This window comes from Chiroxiphia lanceolata, chromosome 17, assembly GCF_009829145.1.
Source record: "Chiroxiphia lanceolata isolate bChiLan1 chromosome 17, bChiLan1.pri, whole genome shotgun sequence".
Classification (NCBI taxonomy): Eukaryota; Metazoa; Chordata; class Aves; order Passeriformes; family Pipridae; genus Chiroxiphia; species Chiroxiphia lanceolata.
Window position 1 is genome coordinate 13,879,130 of NC_045653.1, and position 18,917 is coordinate 13,898,046.

Sequence of the window (18,917 nt, forward strand, 5' to 3'; positions counted from 1 at the left end):
CAAGGGTCCAGAGCAGCTCAGCACAGCCTGGGGTGGGAGAGAACAGCCATGAGTGGAGAAAGGCAGCCCACAGCCTCACACAGGGCACAGGCAGGAGCGGGAAGTCCCCCCCAATAAACACGTCCCTCTGGGAAAGCACATGAAAGAACAGGAAGCGTCACACACAGCAGTGACTCACACACAAAATTACCCACCAGAAAAAGCTCTTTTCATTCCCATGTGAGCCCAGCTTCCAATCACCGCCTCCGACACAGCCAAAACACAACATTCAGGACCATTCTTTCCTCTTTATTCACAAATCTTTAGCATGAGGAAAGGGTATCTGGGGAAAGGCAGAACTGTATTTTCCTCTTTCTCAAAAGGAAATTCAAATGTCCTGGGAGAAAAAAGGGGGAGGATCCAGGGAAAAAAAAGATTTTCCAGATTCATATGAAGAGCACTCCAGTAGCAGGAACACAGTGATGAAAATCAAGATATTTAAAAAAGTTTAACTGGCACCCTTTTGACTCAATATATATATACATATAAAAAAAATCATCTTCTGCCTTCCTTCTTTTGGTCTTTCAGTTATTTATTCACTTCTGTTCTGAAGGCGTTTGCTTTGTTTTTCCACATTTCTTCCATTCTTCTGGTACTACTGTGTCCTGGAAAGAAAAACCCCAAAAATTAACTCTTCCAGGCAACAAAGCACCTCCTTGCACAGTAAAAGTGTCCCCAAAACCCTCATCTCCTCTCAAAGAAAGCTTGTCAGACAAGGTTCCCAAAAGCAGCTTATTGGAGTGACAAAACCAGTACTGTAAGGGAATGGGGGATGGAATTCAAGGAAGATGGAAATGGTCAGAAAAAATGAAGGTTAATTCCTGGTGCAAAAGGGATGAACAAGCCTTTTAAATTGCAGAACTGAACAAAAAAACCCAGGCTGAATACAAAGCCTGGAGGTACCTCAACTTCTACTTTTAACAGGGCCAATCCACCTGCTGGGAATCATTGGTCCACGTAAACACAAAGATCTTCATGTCCCCAAGAAGATGAAGTAGTCTAATTTAGCACAGCAGATCCAACTTTTTGGGGTTCTTTTGCCAGACACAAGCATAGCTCTTGACAGTCCATCCCTAGGAGCTGGTAACAATACACTCTTAATTCATGTGTCTGGGGTATTAGAAAACCCAGCAATGAGAAAAATGCTTGTGACTGCACACGGCAGCAAAACCTAACTTAAGGTTTGTGGATAACAAGTTATTTGCAAGATCCTAGGGCCACAAAGATGCTCCAAGGGCTGGAGCACCTCTGCTCTGAGGAAAGGCTGAGAGATGGGGGTCGCTCAGCCTGGAAAAGAGAAGGCCCAGGGAAGAACTCACTGCAGCCATGCAGGACTTGAAGGGGGCTTAGAAAAAGGAGTGAGAGAGATGTTTTATAGGGGCAGATAGCAGCACCACTAGGGGCAATGGTTTTAAACTGAAAGAAGGAAGGTTTAGATTAGATCTTTACTTAGAGGGTGGGGAGGCCCTGGCACAGGTTGCCCAGAGAAAGCTGTGGCTGCCCCATCCCTGGAATTGTCCAGGGCCAGGTTGGACGGGGCTTGGAGCAACCTGGGCTAGTGGAAGGTGTCCTTGCCCATGGCAGAGGGTGGAACTGGTTGATCTTTAAGGTCCCTTCCAGCCTAAGCCATTTTGTGATTCTGTGATCTTCCAGGATTACTCACAGCCCCTGGTGGGGCTGAGACACAGAAAACATGCAAGCTGTGGAGAACACACTGGTGAGGCACTTGGTAACACACCACTAAAAAGCTGAAAAACACAGGCCCAAAGCAGTGTTAAAAAGAAGCATCCAGGGACCTGAACAGCACCACCAAACACAGTCAGGATGCAAACCCAGCATTTGTTTAGTAGGACAAATGACAGCCATCTCCAGTTCCTCTCCAGTAACTTGCTGTAGCTTGTTCTGTGCTCAAATACCTCAAAACGCTCCAGGGAGAGAAGAGACATTAACAGGGTGTTTTTCTGAGGGACATGATGCCAGATTCTTCGTGTGTAAATTCCATGAAACCATCCTCCACACTCCCTGATCTGCACGCAGGTGCTGCCCCCACAGTGCACACTGTTTGTGTGGCACAGACTCCCACACTGGTTTTGTTTTGCACCAAAAAACCTGAGCTCCATTCAATGCAGTGTGTGTGTGTGCCTGGAGCACTGACCACAAATGTGAGAGAAAGCGAATCCTCAGGAGATGCACCAGTGCAGCACGTTGTGCACTGATTTGTCCCATCACAGGAGCCATCCCAGATGCTCTCCCTCTTCCCCACAACAAACCAGTGCACTGAACAGGGAATGAAGCCCCCATGCACACACACTCAGAACTGGGCAGCATGCGGAACGCCGGCAGTCCTGCCTCCTACACCACTGTGGATAGAGCAAACTGGGACCTTACCTCTTGGAACGAAAGGAAATGAAGGGCTTTGTGCTGGTAAATGATCATGGAGACCTATCACACAACTGTATGGAATGGAGGAGGCTGGGAGCTGCTGCTGCCTGAGCCATCATGGTCAGTTCACTCTAATGGGAGAGTGACCCCGGGACTGGGTCGTGTTCTCAGCTGAACGAGGTGGTGCTGACCTGGCTTTGCTGCAGAGCTCTCACCACCCAAAGCAAGGGTGTAATTCAGCAGGCAGAGTGCCTGGCAGCTGAAGAACCAGAATACTGTGGATGGGAATAGGCAGTACCAGCAGCAGGACGATGAAACAGTCGTTTCCATCGCGTCCTCCTCCAGCCAACATTACCAGTAATTTATTTATGGGAACGATAATACTATTTAAACTAGGTTTATTTCATCACCTGAGAGCTGCTTGGTGCTCAGGACAGCATATTTACATGTGCACATATCACCATGCAGATTTCAGACAATTAAGGAAATCACACAAATGCAATTTAGTCTCAGAGAACACGTACTGCTAATATGCCAACCTAGCTGCAGCCAAGGACCAAAGCCCAGTAAGTGATGTTGGGAGGAAGCAGCTTCAGTTCACATATCTTTTTGCAAAAGGAGTGAGTGATGAGGTGAAATGAAACAGGCAGCATGCCCAGGAAAGTCAAAAACCAAAAAGGCCCTTACTTCCTGAAGAGCTGGTCACTAGCAAACCCCCTTTTACCGCAGCGTTCTATACTTTGCCAACCTACTGCTCTGCTCTGCAGCGATCCTGCCAAAAGGAGAGAGGGAGAGAGGTTCAGAGAAGACAGGAAGAAGGAAGGCAGCCCTGCTCCAGGAATCAGAGCCAGCGACAGAAATGCAAAAAGCAAAACCAGGCCTTCTGGTAACTTCTGTAACAAGATGGTTTTATACAGTCCCCCTCCCTTCTCACACCCACCAGTCGCCTCCACAGCTTTGCCTCAACGTGCAATCCAGTTAATTGTCACTGCACCTCAGCCTCTGAGACAGGCAGGCAGAGCCTTAACAAGAAGATGTCTTTTTGAACTTTAAAGTCGTGTACAAAAGGTTTCACTTTAGCCTCAGGTAGAAGTTTTACTTTCAAATTTGCCATTGTAGTTGCAGCTTCGTGTCATTTACAGCGAAAAAGCAAACGGACACCCCCTGCAGTGGTTTGAAGCAGGTACCAACCAGCTGCATTTATGTGCTAACAGAAGCCCTGGTTAAGCAAAGATACTTAGAAATTAGCTTCATTGTATTATTTTCCCCTAAATCTGTATCCTAGGCAATCTGCATTTAATAATGACTTTATCATTACTCTTTAAAGGAAAAAAAGAAACATTATTAAATGACATAACACAGCGCTGCTGGAAAGAAAATCACAGTAGGAACTGTTGTGCTAACAAGATAAAATGCCACAGTGGAGAGGCTGGATATCTAAAAAACCAAGGCTGAGAAAGCTGGGAAGACACTACGGAAAGGGTTAATTACATTAATCATCCTCCCTGCTAAAGCCATGCAAGTTGACATGTTTTAAAGACAACAAATCAATACAATCCCCCTTAAAATTATATCTTTTTTTTTTTTACATTTCTTGTCCTGGTTTTAATGGAGTGCAATCAAAAAAGTGAGAACCCAGGGATATCTATGCAGATAGGTATGTAGGGATAAGATTCCAGCAGCTCAAAAAGGGGAAAGTAAGAAAAGCACAGGTCTGATGGCAAAGCAAGTCAGCAAGATCCTCTTCAAAACAAAATGCTACATTAGTCCTAAAGGGCTAAAGCTTAAGTCTCACATGGAACTGTGTCTGGAAGAAGTGAAGGAGAGGGGGTGGTGTGTCCTCTGATCAGTGCACTGCACTGGAAGATTGGGTCAGCAACCTGCTGGCTGCCCATGCCATGGCAGTCATGAGGCACTGCATGGCAGAAAACACAAGTGTCCAGAATCAGTCCAATGCCAGTACAGAAATGAATCCTGTATCCCTAGTTATCTAGCAGAATTTTCCCTGGGTTTGCTCGTGTGTGTTGCCTGTCGTCTGTTGCTGTAAGGTACCCCTGCCCTACCTTCCTCCCCTTAAAACTTTGATCACAAGCACAGCTCCTGAAGAGTTGGGCCTCTCCTGCATTTACAATGCCTTTCATAATCTAACAATATTCTAAGAGCTTGACATACCAAACAAATCTGTCAGTGAATGTGCCTTGCCAAACATGGGTTCTTCCTGTCAAAGCACAGACACTTCCACCCTGTGCTGGTTGCTCCAGCTCGTGCCACGTGGCCCGTTCTCTGTGCAGGAGAGGACTGCCCTGCTCAGTTCAAGCCCTTGTTCTGGAGACAGGCAGGAAGGTGGGACTGAGCAGCCCTGCTCCACACACGAGGTCTAAGGACCCAGAGCAGAGTTTGCTGCCCTATCAGCCACTGGTACAGGACAGCACCACCGACTCCTCCCCACTGATGCTGAAAGCAGCTCCCTCCTTACCTCTTCACAGCTTTCTGAGCCAGCATCCTGTTGCCTGCCAGGAATGTGATGCCACCCAAAATGGCCAAGTACTTCAGTGTCTGGAACATGTTGAGCTGAGTCCAGTAGACATACATGAGCCCCAACATTGCTGGGGAAAAAAAGACATGGCTGAAACTGCATTTCAAGGACCAACTATGTGTTATTCTCAGAACAAACATACTGCCACCAGTCCTAAGCATTTGGTTTCTATCTCATTTCTGAAGCTCTGAATGGCAGATCTAAAGACTCTACATTATTGCCAGGGAATTATGGTGTCTGGGCCTCCACACACAAAAAACACGTGATGGACAGCTTGCAACCAACCCTCCTGTGGCAGAATTATGGACATATTATAGACATAAAGGGCTGTTAAAAAGAGGAGGTTACTCTAGATTTCAACAGGGGATATGAACCTTCACACATCTGTAAGGGCTTACAGCTCCATAAAGCTTCCATGACACTCATTTGGACTGAGAAACACAATGACATTTGGGAATCAGCAGATCTAAAGTTGTCCCAACCTGCTATGTTTTTGAAATTCTACCAAGACAGTAAATAACTGTGTGACCAAGGGCACAATAAAATTGATGAAAAAACTTGGTCCAGCCAAAAAACCAGAAGTGCTCTCATGGCAAGAGCTTTAAAGAAAAGATGTAGCCTTTCCCCGCCAACAGAGTCCCACAGGTTTCAATCCCCACAGAACCTCCCTGCTCTCAGAGGATACACATGCAATAAAGAAAGTGTGACCTCTGGAAATAAGAAGTTCTATTAAGTACAGATAAATGGTGTGAGAGAGGGGCCCGGATAATGACGGTTGTTATAAGCTGATGGCCAAAACAGGTTTATCACCATATTAACAATCATGAAAAGCAGGAAGGCAGATGGAAACAAGAGAACAAATGTTATGCTGTTATGTCATTATAGTTAATAGACCACGAGCCCATTAACCACAGGCTCTCATCTGTAACTCCCAGGTGAGGAGGTCAAACAAAACAGAAAGCCTCTGACACTTACCAGCATGTCCCATGTGAAAAACAATGGTGCTGGGAGCAAAGCTGAAGTTGGAGATGTTGGCACCTATCTTGATCCACTAAAAGGAAAAAAACCCAAAATCTGAGTTACAACAGCCTTGTGAACACAAGCTTTTATTTTAAACTTCAGTACCTTTCAAGCCTGTTTGCTTTAAGTCCTTCAATGAATTCTCTGTATTCAGTGTATTCTCTACAGAAGCACTTGTTTACTATTGCAATAGTAATTTTGCTAAAGGCAGCACTCTTGAGTTCCTCTAGTGAAAATCTCTCCTGCTGCTTCTGACTGCCCTAATGCAGTTGCTCAAATATCCTAAACTGATGAGAAAGTACTGCTCCAAATCTAGATTGCAAAAAACCCCCAACACCTGACATTGTTATTTCTATTCAGCTGAATTAATTTCAATTTAAAAGACCAAATCAAAAAGGTAAGGTTCTCATTTTGGACTCAGACAAAAACCAGCTACAGATACAAGATGCTTGCTCATAAAAACAATTGTAGTTTTTGGAGTACAAAAGACAAAGGCATGAAGGATGGGAAGCAGGAGCAGCAGCAATAAGATTTTTTTATTAAAGTGTCATCAACGTGTATATTGTGAACTCCAGTGAGCAGGGGACACAACTGCCTGAGTGCCTGCTTTCAGTGAGACCAGCTAATGGGAAATTACTCTTGGAATCAGCTTCATCTTCCAAATAAGGAATAATTTAACTTGCCTCAGTGAGATTTTGTTTTGCATTAAGTTCGGAACACTGCCCTAATGATACATTGAGTAGCAGTGGATTGTTTCAACTACAGACACTCCAATATTATGTCCATAAATGGGAATCAACCTGATAGGATTAAGTAACACAGATTTTGTGATAGATTTATTATGTGTGAGACAGAATCCCTGCTTTTTTCCTGTGGAAGTTTAACATTACTTAATCTGCCCACTGTTATTCACCATCCCCAGCTGAAGCAGACTGAAGAAACCCATCCACCTACTTCCACTTGGCAGCAGTGTTTTTCTGTTTTGACTATAAACTCAAACAACCAAACCAGACCAATGCTCTGCACTGACATTTGCTAGCTGTAACTCCAGCACTGCTGTGCCAGTCATGATTAACCAGGAGTTTTAGTAAGAGTTGAACTGCCCAGTCTCCTAAAGTGACTCTGGACTGCATGGGAAAAGGTGATGTTCCTCTGGGGCCCAGTTCACTCACCAGGATGAGCAGCAAAAGCAGTGGGGAAAGAACCAATGCTGTGAAAGTGTTGGAGACCACTGTGGGAGGCCTCTTCTCAGGTTCCCTGAAGAGGTGCTGCAAACAAACAAAACCAACTCATAAGTAGGAGTATTCCAACAGAGCAGCTTCTCAGCTCCTCAGAGGAGCCCTGGTGCTGTTCCCACACGTTCCTCTGGAAGAGAACCATTCCTCTTAAGGCAAAGACTGGCTCTTTAGTGTCTATTCCAGACTCTGCACATCTGATCTCTTGCACAGTTAACTTTTCCTTGCACTCACAGAAGCACTTGTTCACTTGACACCAGCACAGATGGCTGGAATGAAGCAGAGACCTTCCTGTGGTGCTTACCCAGTCACCTGGTCAAATTGTCATGTCTGAATCTTCTCAGTGACAGAAGTTGCTCTCTCACAGGTAGGACACACAGCTTATGTATTCATACTCCAGAGGACTGCAACAACGCTCCTTCCAATAAGCAGTAACTCTGGTCTTCCTTAAATTACTTTACTTACAAATCAACTATGATGAGAACTAATAACAACAGTAGGACTAGCTGCCCATCTCCACACATAATTTTGACTGTACCTGGATTTCAGGTTTGGGAACAAAGAGGTTCTTGGACTGAACTGTGGATGGGGCATCCTCTTCTGGGAATGTGATCACAACATCAGCCTGAAATGAAATTGTGCAGCTTCATGAACTTTGACCTCAATGTATTAATAAAAGCTATTCCATTACTGTGGCCTATTTCCTTATTTGCCAATCTACAACTGACATGATTTTTACAAGCACCTAAGAAAAAGCCACCAGGTTTTTTAAGAAGCAGCTTCTCCTAAACAGAGGCAGTAATGCCAATCACCTACAAATAAGAATTGGACTTATTTCCAGCAGAGAGAGAACAGAAAGGTTAAACCTTGAGAACTTGCTGTGAAATTACAATCAAACCCATAAATGTTCTGCAGTTTCTGCTCCACCACATGATGAACTGAAAGTTCATTTCTGTCCTGCTGTGATGTTTACTTCAAAACTTAAAACGAACCTCAGAGCCCATAAATGGCCAGAAGGATTCTGGGTCACTACAGAGGACAAAACATTTGAGTTTTTTTCTTCCAGATCTGTACCATGCCCTCCTGTTAGTCAGACTGCCAGTAACCTCAAAACCACATCACCCCAGTTCCAGCTACATACCACATTCCAGAGGATTGGATTTTCCAGAGTGGCATCTCCAATGATCAAGTAAAGAGTGTAGGTACCAGAGGCAGAGTCAAATTCAGTCTTTCTTTCAGAGGTATCCAGTTCAAATTTGTACACATTCTTGTTATCTGGTTCTGCAACAAACACCACCTCCTGGCCAGTCTTCTGGTTGTGAAGTCGGACAAAAGTCTGAAAGGAACATTGTAACATTCAAGGGCTTTTTCAGCCAACAATCTATATTAAAAAAATCAGAAGTGTGCTTTTACAATGCAGGCTACCTACCCTCACTTTGTTGAGTTAAATACGACACAGCATCAGAGCCAGATGTTTCATTTAACACACACAAAACAAATGAACTGAATCTCCCATCTACTGAGATCAGTGATCTTCACAGACCATGTCAGAAACATAAGGCTTCTCAAAACCTATCAAATCTTTTCAAGAGCAATTGTCACCCGAGGTGCTTCATGATGGAACACCCTGGTGTCACAGCAACGGCAAAAATTCGTTCTAACCTGGTGAGGGATGAGTTCAGCTCCACTGTTCACGTCTATCAGCTGGAAGGATAAAGCAAAATTCTGATGGCTGTCAGCAGTGAAGGAACCCTTGGCTTTGGCTGGGTAAGCTACCCTAGGAGTTAAAAACCAAAGAGGACTCAGGTGAATCTCCAAGAGAAGGTCTGGCACTGACAGAAACCCAGGCTCCTGTCTGGAGCCAGAGCTGCCCTTAATGGATCACACCCACTGTGTCATTTTACCTGGTTGTTTTTGGTGCAATGCTTTGATCCTTATCCACAGTAGAAAGATCTACATTAGTAATCCCAACTTCCGTGGAAACTTTTACTTTCAGCTGCAACAAAACACAACAGAAAATTACTCAGAGCACTCTACATACACCAGTTATGGTGAAGTTCACTGCAGATGCTTCTGTCCCCCTTCAACAAAGAGGGTCTTACACTAAGCCCAAGAGAGAGCCTAACCTGAACAGAATGATCTGTAGCAATTTACCTTCTGGCAAAGCTCCTGCACCAGTCACTAACCCTAAGCCACCCTCTTCCTTCCTGCACAAGCAGCCAGCTCTGCAGACTGCTTCCACCAGCTCCTCAGGCATGCTGGAATTAGCTGGCCTTTGGAGAACTGTTTTTAATGAAACAGTCCAACTATCCAGATCCAACTAGTTTTCCTCTTGAACTAGCAGAAACGAGCTATTAAAGATTACATCACGTGTGGTACAACTTCAAACCGCTTGTGCATTTGTACTTCTGCTTTCCGGACAGCAACTGGAGACGAGCGGTCTCCGGACAGCAACCAGCTCTGCCTCTCTGGGCTCCTAAAGCCCAACAGGTTTCTGCTGATTTTATTACCAGCCAAAGCATTCCTGCAGCCCTGCACTCTGTTCAGCAAGCTTTCCTTCAGAGCCACAGCATTTATCATTCAGTGCTGGGCAGCCAATAAAGCCCTGCCATTTATCACACTCCTTTGTGCTAAGTGCAGTATAAACTCCAAGCAGAGAAATGACTTCCTGCCCTCTCCCCAGCCCCAAACCACAGCCCATGCAGGCAGTGAGCCTCGGTGGGTTTGACTGACTTCAATCCTTCTCTCAAACATAAGCAGTTACTGCAGTCTGTAGTTTTTAATTAGCACATTTGTTCTCACAGCTTACAAATGCTCCCCCAGAGAATTAAAAGTTTCACTGCCAAGATATTTTTCATCTTACACTACAATTTGTTATTACAGGTTTGCTCGTGTGAACCAGCCCCACACCCTCAGCCTGAAAAATAATTCACTGGGAACCTGTGGGAAAAATATGTAAAAACATTAACCAAACCATTCAGGTCAGACTTCAAACACAACCATCTTGGCAGTTCCTTTACAACAAAAAGTGTAATTTAAGAGAGAGGTTACCCTTGAAAATGGATCCATTAACATGCAGATGATTTAAGCTAACTTTAGTAAAGCCCTACTTTGTTCCAAGATGGGAGCAATGAAAGATGGACTAATGAAATATTAATTTTAAAAAAGTTATGTGAAGGCAAATCAGAGCTGCTGCACACAGTCCCTCCAACAGCACAGTACACAAACATCTCTCAAATATTTTAATGCCAGGAAATGTCATCTCTGGCGGAGTAATAACCCACTGGTTTAGCTCATTACTGTCAAAACGATGGTGCATTAAGGACAATTAATGCTAATAACAGTAAGGAAAAAAAGCAGTTCCCCAGCAGTCCTCCCCCATAACAATGTGTCTTATTAGCAGTGGTTCTCACAAAGCTGACAGTGCTAATACATTCCTGGTGGTGCCTCCGTGTGCCAGCACCAGCTTAAGCACAACAATCCATCCCCTTCTGACTCCCCTGAGTGCCATTACTACTGCATGGCAGCATCAGATGGATACTCAGAGTAAAGGTCAGCAGTTGTAAATAAGTGTCTTCTTCCTCCACTCCAAGCTGAGTATGTTGGAAGATTTGAAAAGCTAATTGTTTCCTTAAATAGGTGATCGAGAGCAAAAATTAACCCTGGGAATAGAACTCATTGGAGAGGAGCATTCTCAGCTGTTGACACTGAGGTGATTATATGAACAGTCACTGAGGTCACACTGCTCACTGTAACAAGCTTGAGGAAAGGAAAACTGAGCATTTATATAAAACTGTATTTCCGAAAGATTTGGTCTAACAGCTCTGGCCACCAAAAAGGGGCTATGTATGCATGAAAAAAAGACTTCATTTCCATTTACTTTGGTCACTGCTCCTCCACTAAAAAATCTTCAATATATACAGTTCAGAGATGCCAAAAGACCCCCTTGACTCTTTTCTAGGGCTCTAGAGCTTATACAGACAACAATACTCAGCTTCCACACATCAGGCAATCACCAGACAACTGGTAGCCAAGCATTGAGATTTACTGGCTCAAAACCAGAATGCTCTGAAGAACTAACACTCTTAATAATAATTTTTGCAAAGCTACTTTGGGTTGCCACATAAACACTTGCATTGTTACCCTTTGTTTGTATGCTGTCAGATCAGCATCTAAGTGATAAGTCAGGTTTGAAATTTACACAAATCCCTTTTGATCATATATTAATCTGGTTACTGGTCATAATCCTGAGTCAAAATCCAAAGCATTACAGAGAAACATGTGATAAAAATCCCATACAACTAGCAACATCCTTCATGGATGTAAATAAAATGCTGTTTCAGCGAACAGGCACAGAATTAAAATGCCAAAGAGCACACTCACCTCCACTTTGTTAGCAATAAATCTCTTATCTCCATCTACACTGATAGAGAAGTCATAATATCCACTTGCAGGTTTCACATTCATGAAGTTCAGCTCAAAGAAATCCCTGCAGCAAAAAAACCCAAGGTGTTAAGAAGCCTCCAAATACGCGACACTAAGCATAAAACTGACATTGCTAAGTGCAGCAGGAAGAGAATTCTTCAAAGCTGCCCCAAAGTCAGAAGAACATTGGAATTTCCCACTCCCAATCAAAAGAAAAAGCAACAGAAATTCACCATCACCGTCCAACGTGCTCAGTCACCCCTCACCAACAAAACACAACCACAGCATTTTGAATTTTCCATCACACAAACATTTTTCTGGTGGAAGAATACATAAGGAAAATAAGTCCAACACTGATTAAGTAACACCTGTTTGCCTTACAAACTGTAAAAACAATCTTATATTCTTACCCTGACAGAACAAATGGTGTCTGTTGAAGGATAGTGGCTTTGCTAGACACAGACTTGGCTTGGTCGAGCTTTACAGAAGCTTGAGTCAGTGGCTGGGACATAACATTGGTCACTTGTAGCTACAAGAGAAACACCAGCATTTCTGTGAAACCCACTGTCCCAGGAGGAATGCAGGAGCACAGACAACTCAGTACCCCTCTGTACTCCAAACCAGAGTTCTCCCTCACCCACCATCCTGGATTCCCTTGTTCTTCCTCACATAACAGGGAAAGGTGAAGTTGGTAACAGAGCTGACTGACTTCTCAAGGAGTGTCTGGTAAGCCCTGGGTAAGCAGAGATTCCTAAGAAACACTGCACAAAAGCACTAAAGATCTACTGGAACCTGAGTCCTGGTATCACCTTACACAGTCAACCCAGAGCTACAATACTACAGATTGAGCCAAGCTTAGGGCTAAGGACTCACCCTGAGTATGGGTTGATGGTGAGACACAGCCGCAGGCCCCTCGGGGACAACGATGACAGGCAAGTGGAAGCGGTTCTGGGATAAGGAGCCTGCAGCACAGGCAACACTGAAGGCCTCTGAGAGTGTTTCAAAGTTTTTCTTGCTAAAAATTGCATTCATCAACTGGATAATTTGATCCTGAAAAAGGAAAAGAAAATCACATATAAGCACCAGCAGCTTACCACAACATTGCAAACTGGCTCAGTGTAATGTTATTAATAAAAACATCATTCATAAAGACTGTTTAATTTTCCATTTGCTTTAAAAATAATTCAAGTTATTCCAGAGGTAGTTAATTTTGGGTTACCTCATATCACGTGTGCATTCTTATTCTTGGCTGGGAGGTTCCAACCACAATGGTTGTAACTGTGCTAGAAACAGGTAAAACCAGAATTTGGGTCCACCTCTCCAAAGGATGTGTTTTGGAACAGAAGGTGTTGTCAGCTCAACTACCCAGACTGCATGTGGCTACATAAAGACACCTTGGCTCCAGGAGCTTTACAACTGTCTTCACATAGAGGAGCAGGACCAGGCTCCACGTCCTGGCTACCTGCCAGGCTGGGAAGGCCACGGAGCAGTGATGCAAAGCACCCCAATGGCTCTGGAAGGAGCCAGTCTAGACCCATGCAGGCTTATCCCCTTAGGCTCAGCAGTGTCCTCAAGCTAAGAGGATTAGCCTTAAAGCAGTACCACCAGGAGCACAGAGCCAGCTCTGGCTCTGGGGTGTGCCAAAGCTAATTTGTTCTCTCCAAAGGAGGAGTGGGACTGCATCCCCCCAGCTGGTTTTGCAGTCTGACTCAGGAGGGTCAGTGTACCTGTGCCACACTCTGCAGGCTATGCCTCATTATTCAGCTTCTTCCATCACTCCCTGCCAGTCTGGAAAACAGGGACCGGCTACCTGCACTTTGATCCAAGCAAAGGATTGTGGGCTAAATTCTAATCAGAATGAGTACAATCAAACACAGACCCCAATAAAGCAATAGGCACACAACTTAATGACCTACAAAGAACACTTTTAAATGAAATCCACTGCATCTCAAATTTTCACCCTCCTGCTTGTACTGACCAGCACCAAACAAAATCAAAACTGGAGAAAGCATTCAGACAAATGCCACAGAACTCCTGCACAGTGCAAATCCTGCAGTGTTTTTCATTTCTGTGGAGGGTATGGCAGTGCTCCAGACACGAATCAGCAACTGACACACTCATTAAAGTTGGGGGGGGAAGAGAGTTATTTTTTCAAGTACTACATACTGTTTTTTAAAGACAGTTTTGTGGTATTCCAGAGGCACTCTCACTATTTGCCAGAGATAAAGCTTTTAAGCCCCAACAACAGCACTTTCGACAGCACAATTCTGAAACAACACTCAACAATCTTCCTTAATTGGCCTTTTCTTTTTAAGTATCATTTGGATGCTGACAGTTGGAATCGTGTGCAGCAGAATCACCACCTCAAAAATGACATCAAAAGTACTTTGCATTAGTTTGTTTGCCAACAGTGTGGAAGAGAGCCAGGAATGAACTCAGGTGTCTTACACTGGCTTCAGTCTCAATCCTGCCACTTCAGCTCATGCTTAAGGGAGCTGTGATTCTCAATCCAAAGTACATCTAACTCCACTAACTTGGTGTGGAAAAAAAATTACCAAGGGGATGGCTTGCAGTAATGATTTCTCGCTCAACCAAACTCAAAAGAAATTTCCAACAGCCTTTCATTTTAGACAAGTTTTTGCTTTCCTTCTATACATTTGAAAAAGAAAAAAAAAATTAAACCAAATTCAGCCTGTGATCTTGAAGTTGGAATTTCCTCTTAGATGCTGTTCCTTAGCACTCCCTATGAGATGTCCCTTTTTGCTGAGTATGCTCATTATTTTTTCCAGCAGGAATTCTCCCTGGGCTCTTGCACTGCACAACAGGGACTGGGCAGATCCTTTTTGTGAGCTGGAGCATGCATGGGAGGAAAAGGCAGGTACAGACCTCCTTCACTGCTGGCTCTGTACCCACGTGGTCTGACAGCTTGTAGGCAGCAGCAACAAACAGGGCAGTAGTCTCAATTCCTTCTTCAAACTGCAGGTAAACTCCACCCAAGTCATCCAGGCGAGCAACAAGATCCTGACAGAAAGAGTTATTAAAATTTAAATTGCATTCTAGCAGATCCACAGAAGTTACCTCTAGAAGTTAGGCCTGTAATCAAGAATTACCTGTATGGGATCACCTATGTATTTTGTAATAGTCATTTAGAAATAGGAAGAAAGAGAAACCTCCAGCCTTTAGTGGATTTAATTATAATTAAATGTCATGACTTTCTATGTCCATTGTGAAACAGATAAAAGAATTATCTGCTTGAAAGGAAGGGCCAAGCCATATCATGCAGCAAACAATTAGCCAGGTTGGTTTTTCATTTTGTGTTTCACATTAATACATATTTTAGTACTACAGATGTCTAGCAAATTTCTGAATAATTAGAGAGCATAGTGTGTTCCTACCTCGATCTCCTCAACAATGCTACTTAGATCTGCCTGCTGGGACAAGTAAGATGCTGTCTCCAAAGCCTGGATGGTTCTGAAACAAAAGCAAACAAAACCAACAAGTGTATGATTATTCCTTCCTTAAAAGCCAAACATCATTTAAATCAAAAGAAACTTCATTTCCTATTCTGAATGAAGTGTAAAACAGCTGTTCCTGCCTTCAGTTGACTCAAGACAACGAATCTAAAGTGATTTAGCATGAACTGAGTATTCACTACAGAATGTCCCTGTAGCTGCATCAGCACTGCAACAAACTCATAGATTCAAAGGCAGAGAAGAAACCAAACTTTGATCCCTGCACAGCACAGATCCCAGACTTACTACTGAGGCTTCCAGGAATCCATTTTCTTTAGTCCACAAAGCAAATATTAAAGTTTCCCTTTCTTCCCCAGCTTTTAAGGGATGCTTTATTCTCTTGTTTCACAGTAAAATTATGAAATTCTTGGGTGATAAATGCCAAGATGCCTTCTGCTTACTGGCACATATTTTCCAGCTCACACTACAGGCACCCCAACCTACAAACAACAGGGCTGAGGAAGAGCACTGAGTGTGCTGCAGCCATAAATGACACAGAACCATGGCTGGGTATAAGTCAAAATCGGTTGTCAATCTTTTTAAGAGGAAGCTTCTTTGGGATTCAATCTCTTTCTTGACCATTATTCTTGAACTAAACTGAATATATAAGTTCATTTGCAAAATCACACAGAAAATAATCCCAAAACATATTTTTCCCCAGAGGGACAATAATGAACTGGACAAATACATCAAATGAAAACACAGCACTCTACTACATCTGTATTACAACCATTAAGTGCTACAATATTCTTTACTCCAAAATCCAACTGCCTAGAGGATGAACAACGAATCATTTCTGTCAGAGACTTACGCCAGCACATTTTCTTCTTTGCTAAGACGAGCAGTAAGAGCACTAAGAGCTTCCTGAGATGCTAAAGGAAGGCCAAAGCCACTCAGGGCACCAACAGCATGGAAGATCTGGGTGATAGAAGAATCCTCACTGACAGCTGCAAGCAGCAGCTCCCTGGTCTCGTTTGAGATGGTGACCTGAGGAAGAACACAGAGATTCACACTTGAAAAAAAACACAGCCTCTCACCGCTGATTCCCTCCTGGAGCAACACACTTGGTGAGTTACTGTAAGCTTTTAGATAAAAAAACCCTTTATCATTCATTACCTTTCAATGTAACTAATGAAATCCCTAAGTTTTGCTGTCAACTATCAGTAAGTCAGGGTAATCCAGGATTCAGATTTATCCTGGTAATGTGCTACTGCTTCTCACGTGGCATCACATCACTGCGTAGCGGTTGGTGGGACTGATGGCAAATGGGACTCGGATAACCCACCCCAGTCCACCAAGGGTGCTCTGCATCTGTATCCAGCAGTGTTCCAGCACCAGGGTTCACATCCAAACAGTCTGTTATCCACCCAAAGAGTCACAGGTCCTGAGAATTAACACAGGTCCTGAGAATAAAATGTGCTGCCTTTTTTCTTAGCCACCAGTGTTTAACTGAAAAACATCCCCTCAGAATCACCCTGGACCAAATACTTGTGTTGTATCTTTGCCTTGTGTAGATTATGCCCAGTATTTACCTAAGGCACAAGAGTACAACCCACTAAAAGAAAGCAAAAATAGAAGTTATGCATAAAACCAACCAAGAAAAACATCAAGGCAAGTATTTGTTCATCACATCAGTCTGCAGAGCTCAGGGCTCCACACTCACCTCACAGCCAGACAGGACTTGGATGGACTGGGCAGCATAGAAGAGGGATTCAACACTGCTGGAGTCCACGTGAGACTTGATGAATTTGCAGGCAGCCTGTGAAACAGAAACAGAAGTTAACTCCATCCCTGGAAAGGTGATGGAACAGCTCATCTCTAAGCACAGGAAGGAAAATGGGGCTATGAAGAGTAGCCAGCATGGATTCACCAAGGAGAAACCATGCTTGACCAGTGTGAGAGCCTTCCAGGAGATGACCTTCTGGAAAGCAACTCTGTGGAGAAGGACCTGAGGGTCCAGGTGGACAAGCAGCTTCCACGAGCCATCAGTGTGCCCTGGGGGACAAGGACCCTGGGATGCCTTGGGAAGAACCCTGCCAGCTGGCCAGGGAGGGTGACTGGAACAGGCTGCCCAGAGAGGCTGTGGAGTCTCCTTCTCTGGAGACAAAACCCATCTGGACATGATCACACTGTGCAACCTGCTCGAGGTGAAGCTGCTGTAGCAGAGGAGCTGGACTAGATGATCTCCAGAGGTCCCTTCCAACCCCAGCCACCCCATGATATATGTTCAAGTGTTACACACAGCTGTTCTTTTCCTCTACCTCCACCTTTTAAACAGTCTAACCCTGTGAAGAAGTCAAGAAAAAAGCCTCACCGTTAAACCTCAAGAACAAATAAAAAATTACTGTTTACCTCCAGAAGCAAAGGCTGTGCTATCATGAACTAATAAAAAACTCAACCACAATGACACAAAGGAAAGCAGCAATTTCCAGTGTAGCCCACAGGTGACCAGTAACCAGCCACAGCAAGGAGTAAACCACAACATCTTCAGGAAGCTCAGAGTTTATGGTGCAAATGTGCAACACTCAAAGAGAAACTAAGACCAAATGGTTCAGAACCCCTGTCCTAACGAATCTATGAGGAAAGAACGAACTTATATTTACAGCTCATGTGCACAAGTAAACATGACTATGCATATGAGCAGATGTGCCTGTGTGAGGAGGTTGTTACACAGAAAACCCACAATATTTAAACTAGAAATGCACAAAGACATAACACAGTAAGTATCATGTTGATACCACAAGACTTTGTGGTGTCGGCACACAAGGGATCATATTTTATAAGCAGAAATGGTGTGACCTGGCTGAATTCAGTACTTGAACTGAAACAAACTAACGAGAGCTCTGTTTAACAGCACAGCAAGGTAAACATGCCACAGGCAGGGAACTTCTTCACAAGGAGGTCAAACAAATACTGATACGGAGAAGCGAGCTCTGCAGACACCATTTAGAAGGCAGGAAGTGTAGGAGCGCCCGTGGCACGTTACTGCCCGGACAAAGGCGCAATTTATGCAAAGAGCACATGTACGAGAGCCGGTAATTACCACTAATTGCTCCGGCCCTTACTAAGGACATTTACATTTCCCACACGGTCCTGTCCAAGCAGAGCTCGCCGGACACCTTCGTTACACCTCGTCTTTCGCTGCCGACCTGCAGCCCCTCAGCCCCGCTCACCTTCTCGTCCGCCACCCGCACCCCGAGGCTGCCGAGCCCCACGATGGAGTAGTAGGCGGCCCGCACGTCGGCGAAGGGTCGCTCCAGCGCCGCCCGCAGCCGCGCCAGGTCGCGGGCCGTGAGGCGGTGGCTGGGGGCGAGGGCCCGGGCACCGGCGAGGAGGAGAAGGAGGAGGCTGAGCGCCGCCGCCACACGCAGCCGCGGGCCTGCGGAGAGACAACTGAGTTAGTCCGGGCCCTCCCCGCAGTACAAGGGCCGCGCCGCCCGCCCCAGCCCGGCCCGACCCCGCCGTCCGCGCCTCACCCGGCGCCGCCATGATGCCGCCCCTGCCCGCGCCACGGCGCCGCTTCCGCCCCGCGCCCGCCCCGCCCCGGCGCGCACCATCGCTTCGCCAGGGGGGCAGGAGGGACGGCATATTTTACGAGAGGGGCCTCAGCCCCGGCACGCCCGCTGCGAACACCGAGAAAACGTGACAGAGAGCGGGGCGGGCGGGGAGCGGGGCCGCGGTGGGGCCGCGAGGCAACGAGCAGCGACGGCGGCTCCCCCCCGGGCGGCGGGAGTGGTACGGGCCTCCCGGCGGGCCGCGGGGGCGGCC

General features: G+C 45.1%; 1 protein-coding gene across 2 annotated transcripts; it reads right to left on the bottom strand.

Moving 5' to 3' along the window:
• Window positions 1-267: 267 nt before the first annotated feature.
• RPN2 (ribophorin II) lies at window positions 268-18,653 on the bottom strand. Of its 2 annotated transcripts, XM_032705045.1 has the most exons (18): window positions 18,626-18,653; window positions 18,323-18,528; window positions 16,813-16,908; window positions 15,961-16,136; window positions 15,033-15,108; window positions 14,524-14,658; window positions 12,511-12,687; window positions 12,048-12,166; window positions 11,596-11,701; window positions 9,117-9,208; window positions 8,875-8,989; window positions 8,354-8,548; window positions 7,751-7,837; window positions 7,150-7,245; window positions 5,933-6,008; window positions 4,898-5,027; window positions 3,109-3,193; window positions 268-644 (listed from the first exon to the last, which is right to left on the bottom strand). In XM_032705045.1, exons 1-17 carry the CDS (start codon window positions 18,636-18,638, stop codon window positions 3,142-3,144), a joined length of 1,947 nt encoding a protein of 648 aa, XP_032560936.1. In that variant the 5' UTR covers window positions 18,639-18,653; the 3' UTR covers window positions 268-644; window positions 3,109-3,141. The 2 variants fall into 2 exon arrangements, with proteins under 2 accessions (XP_032560936.1, XP_032560937.1); XM_032705046.1 differs by lacking the exon at window positions 3,109-3,193.
• Between the last annotated feature and the right edge of the window lie 264 nt (window positions 18,654-18,917).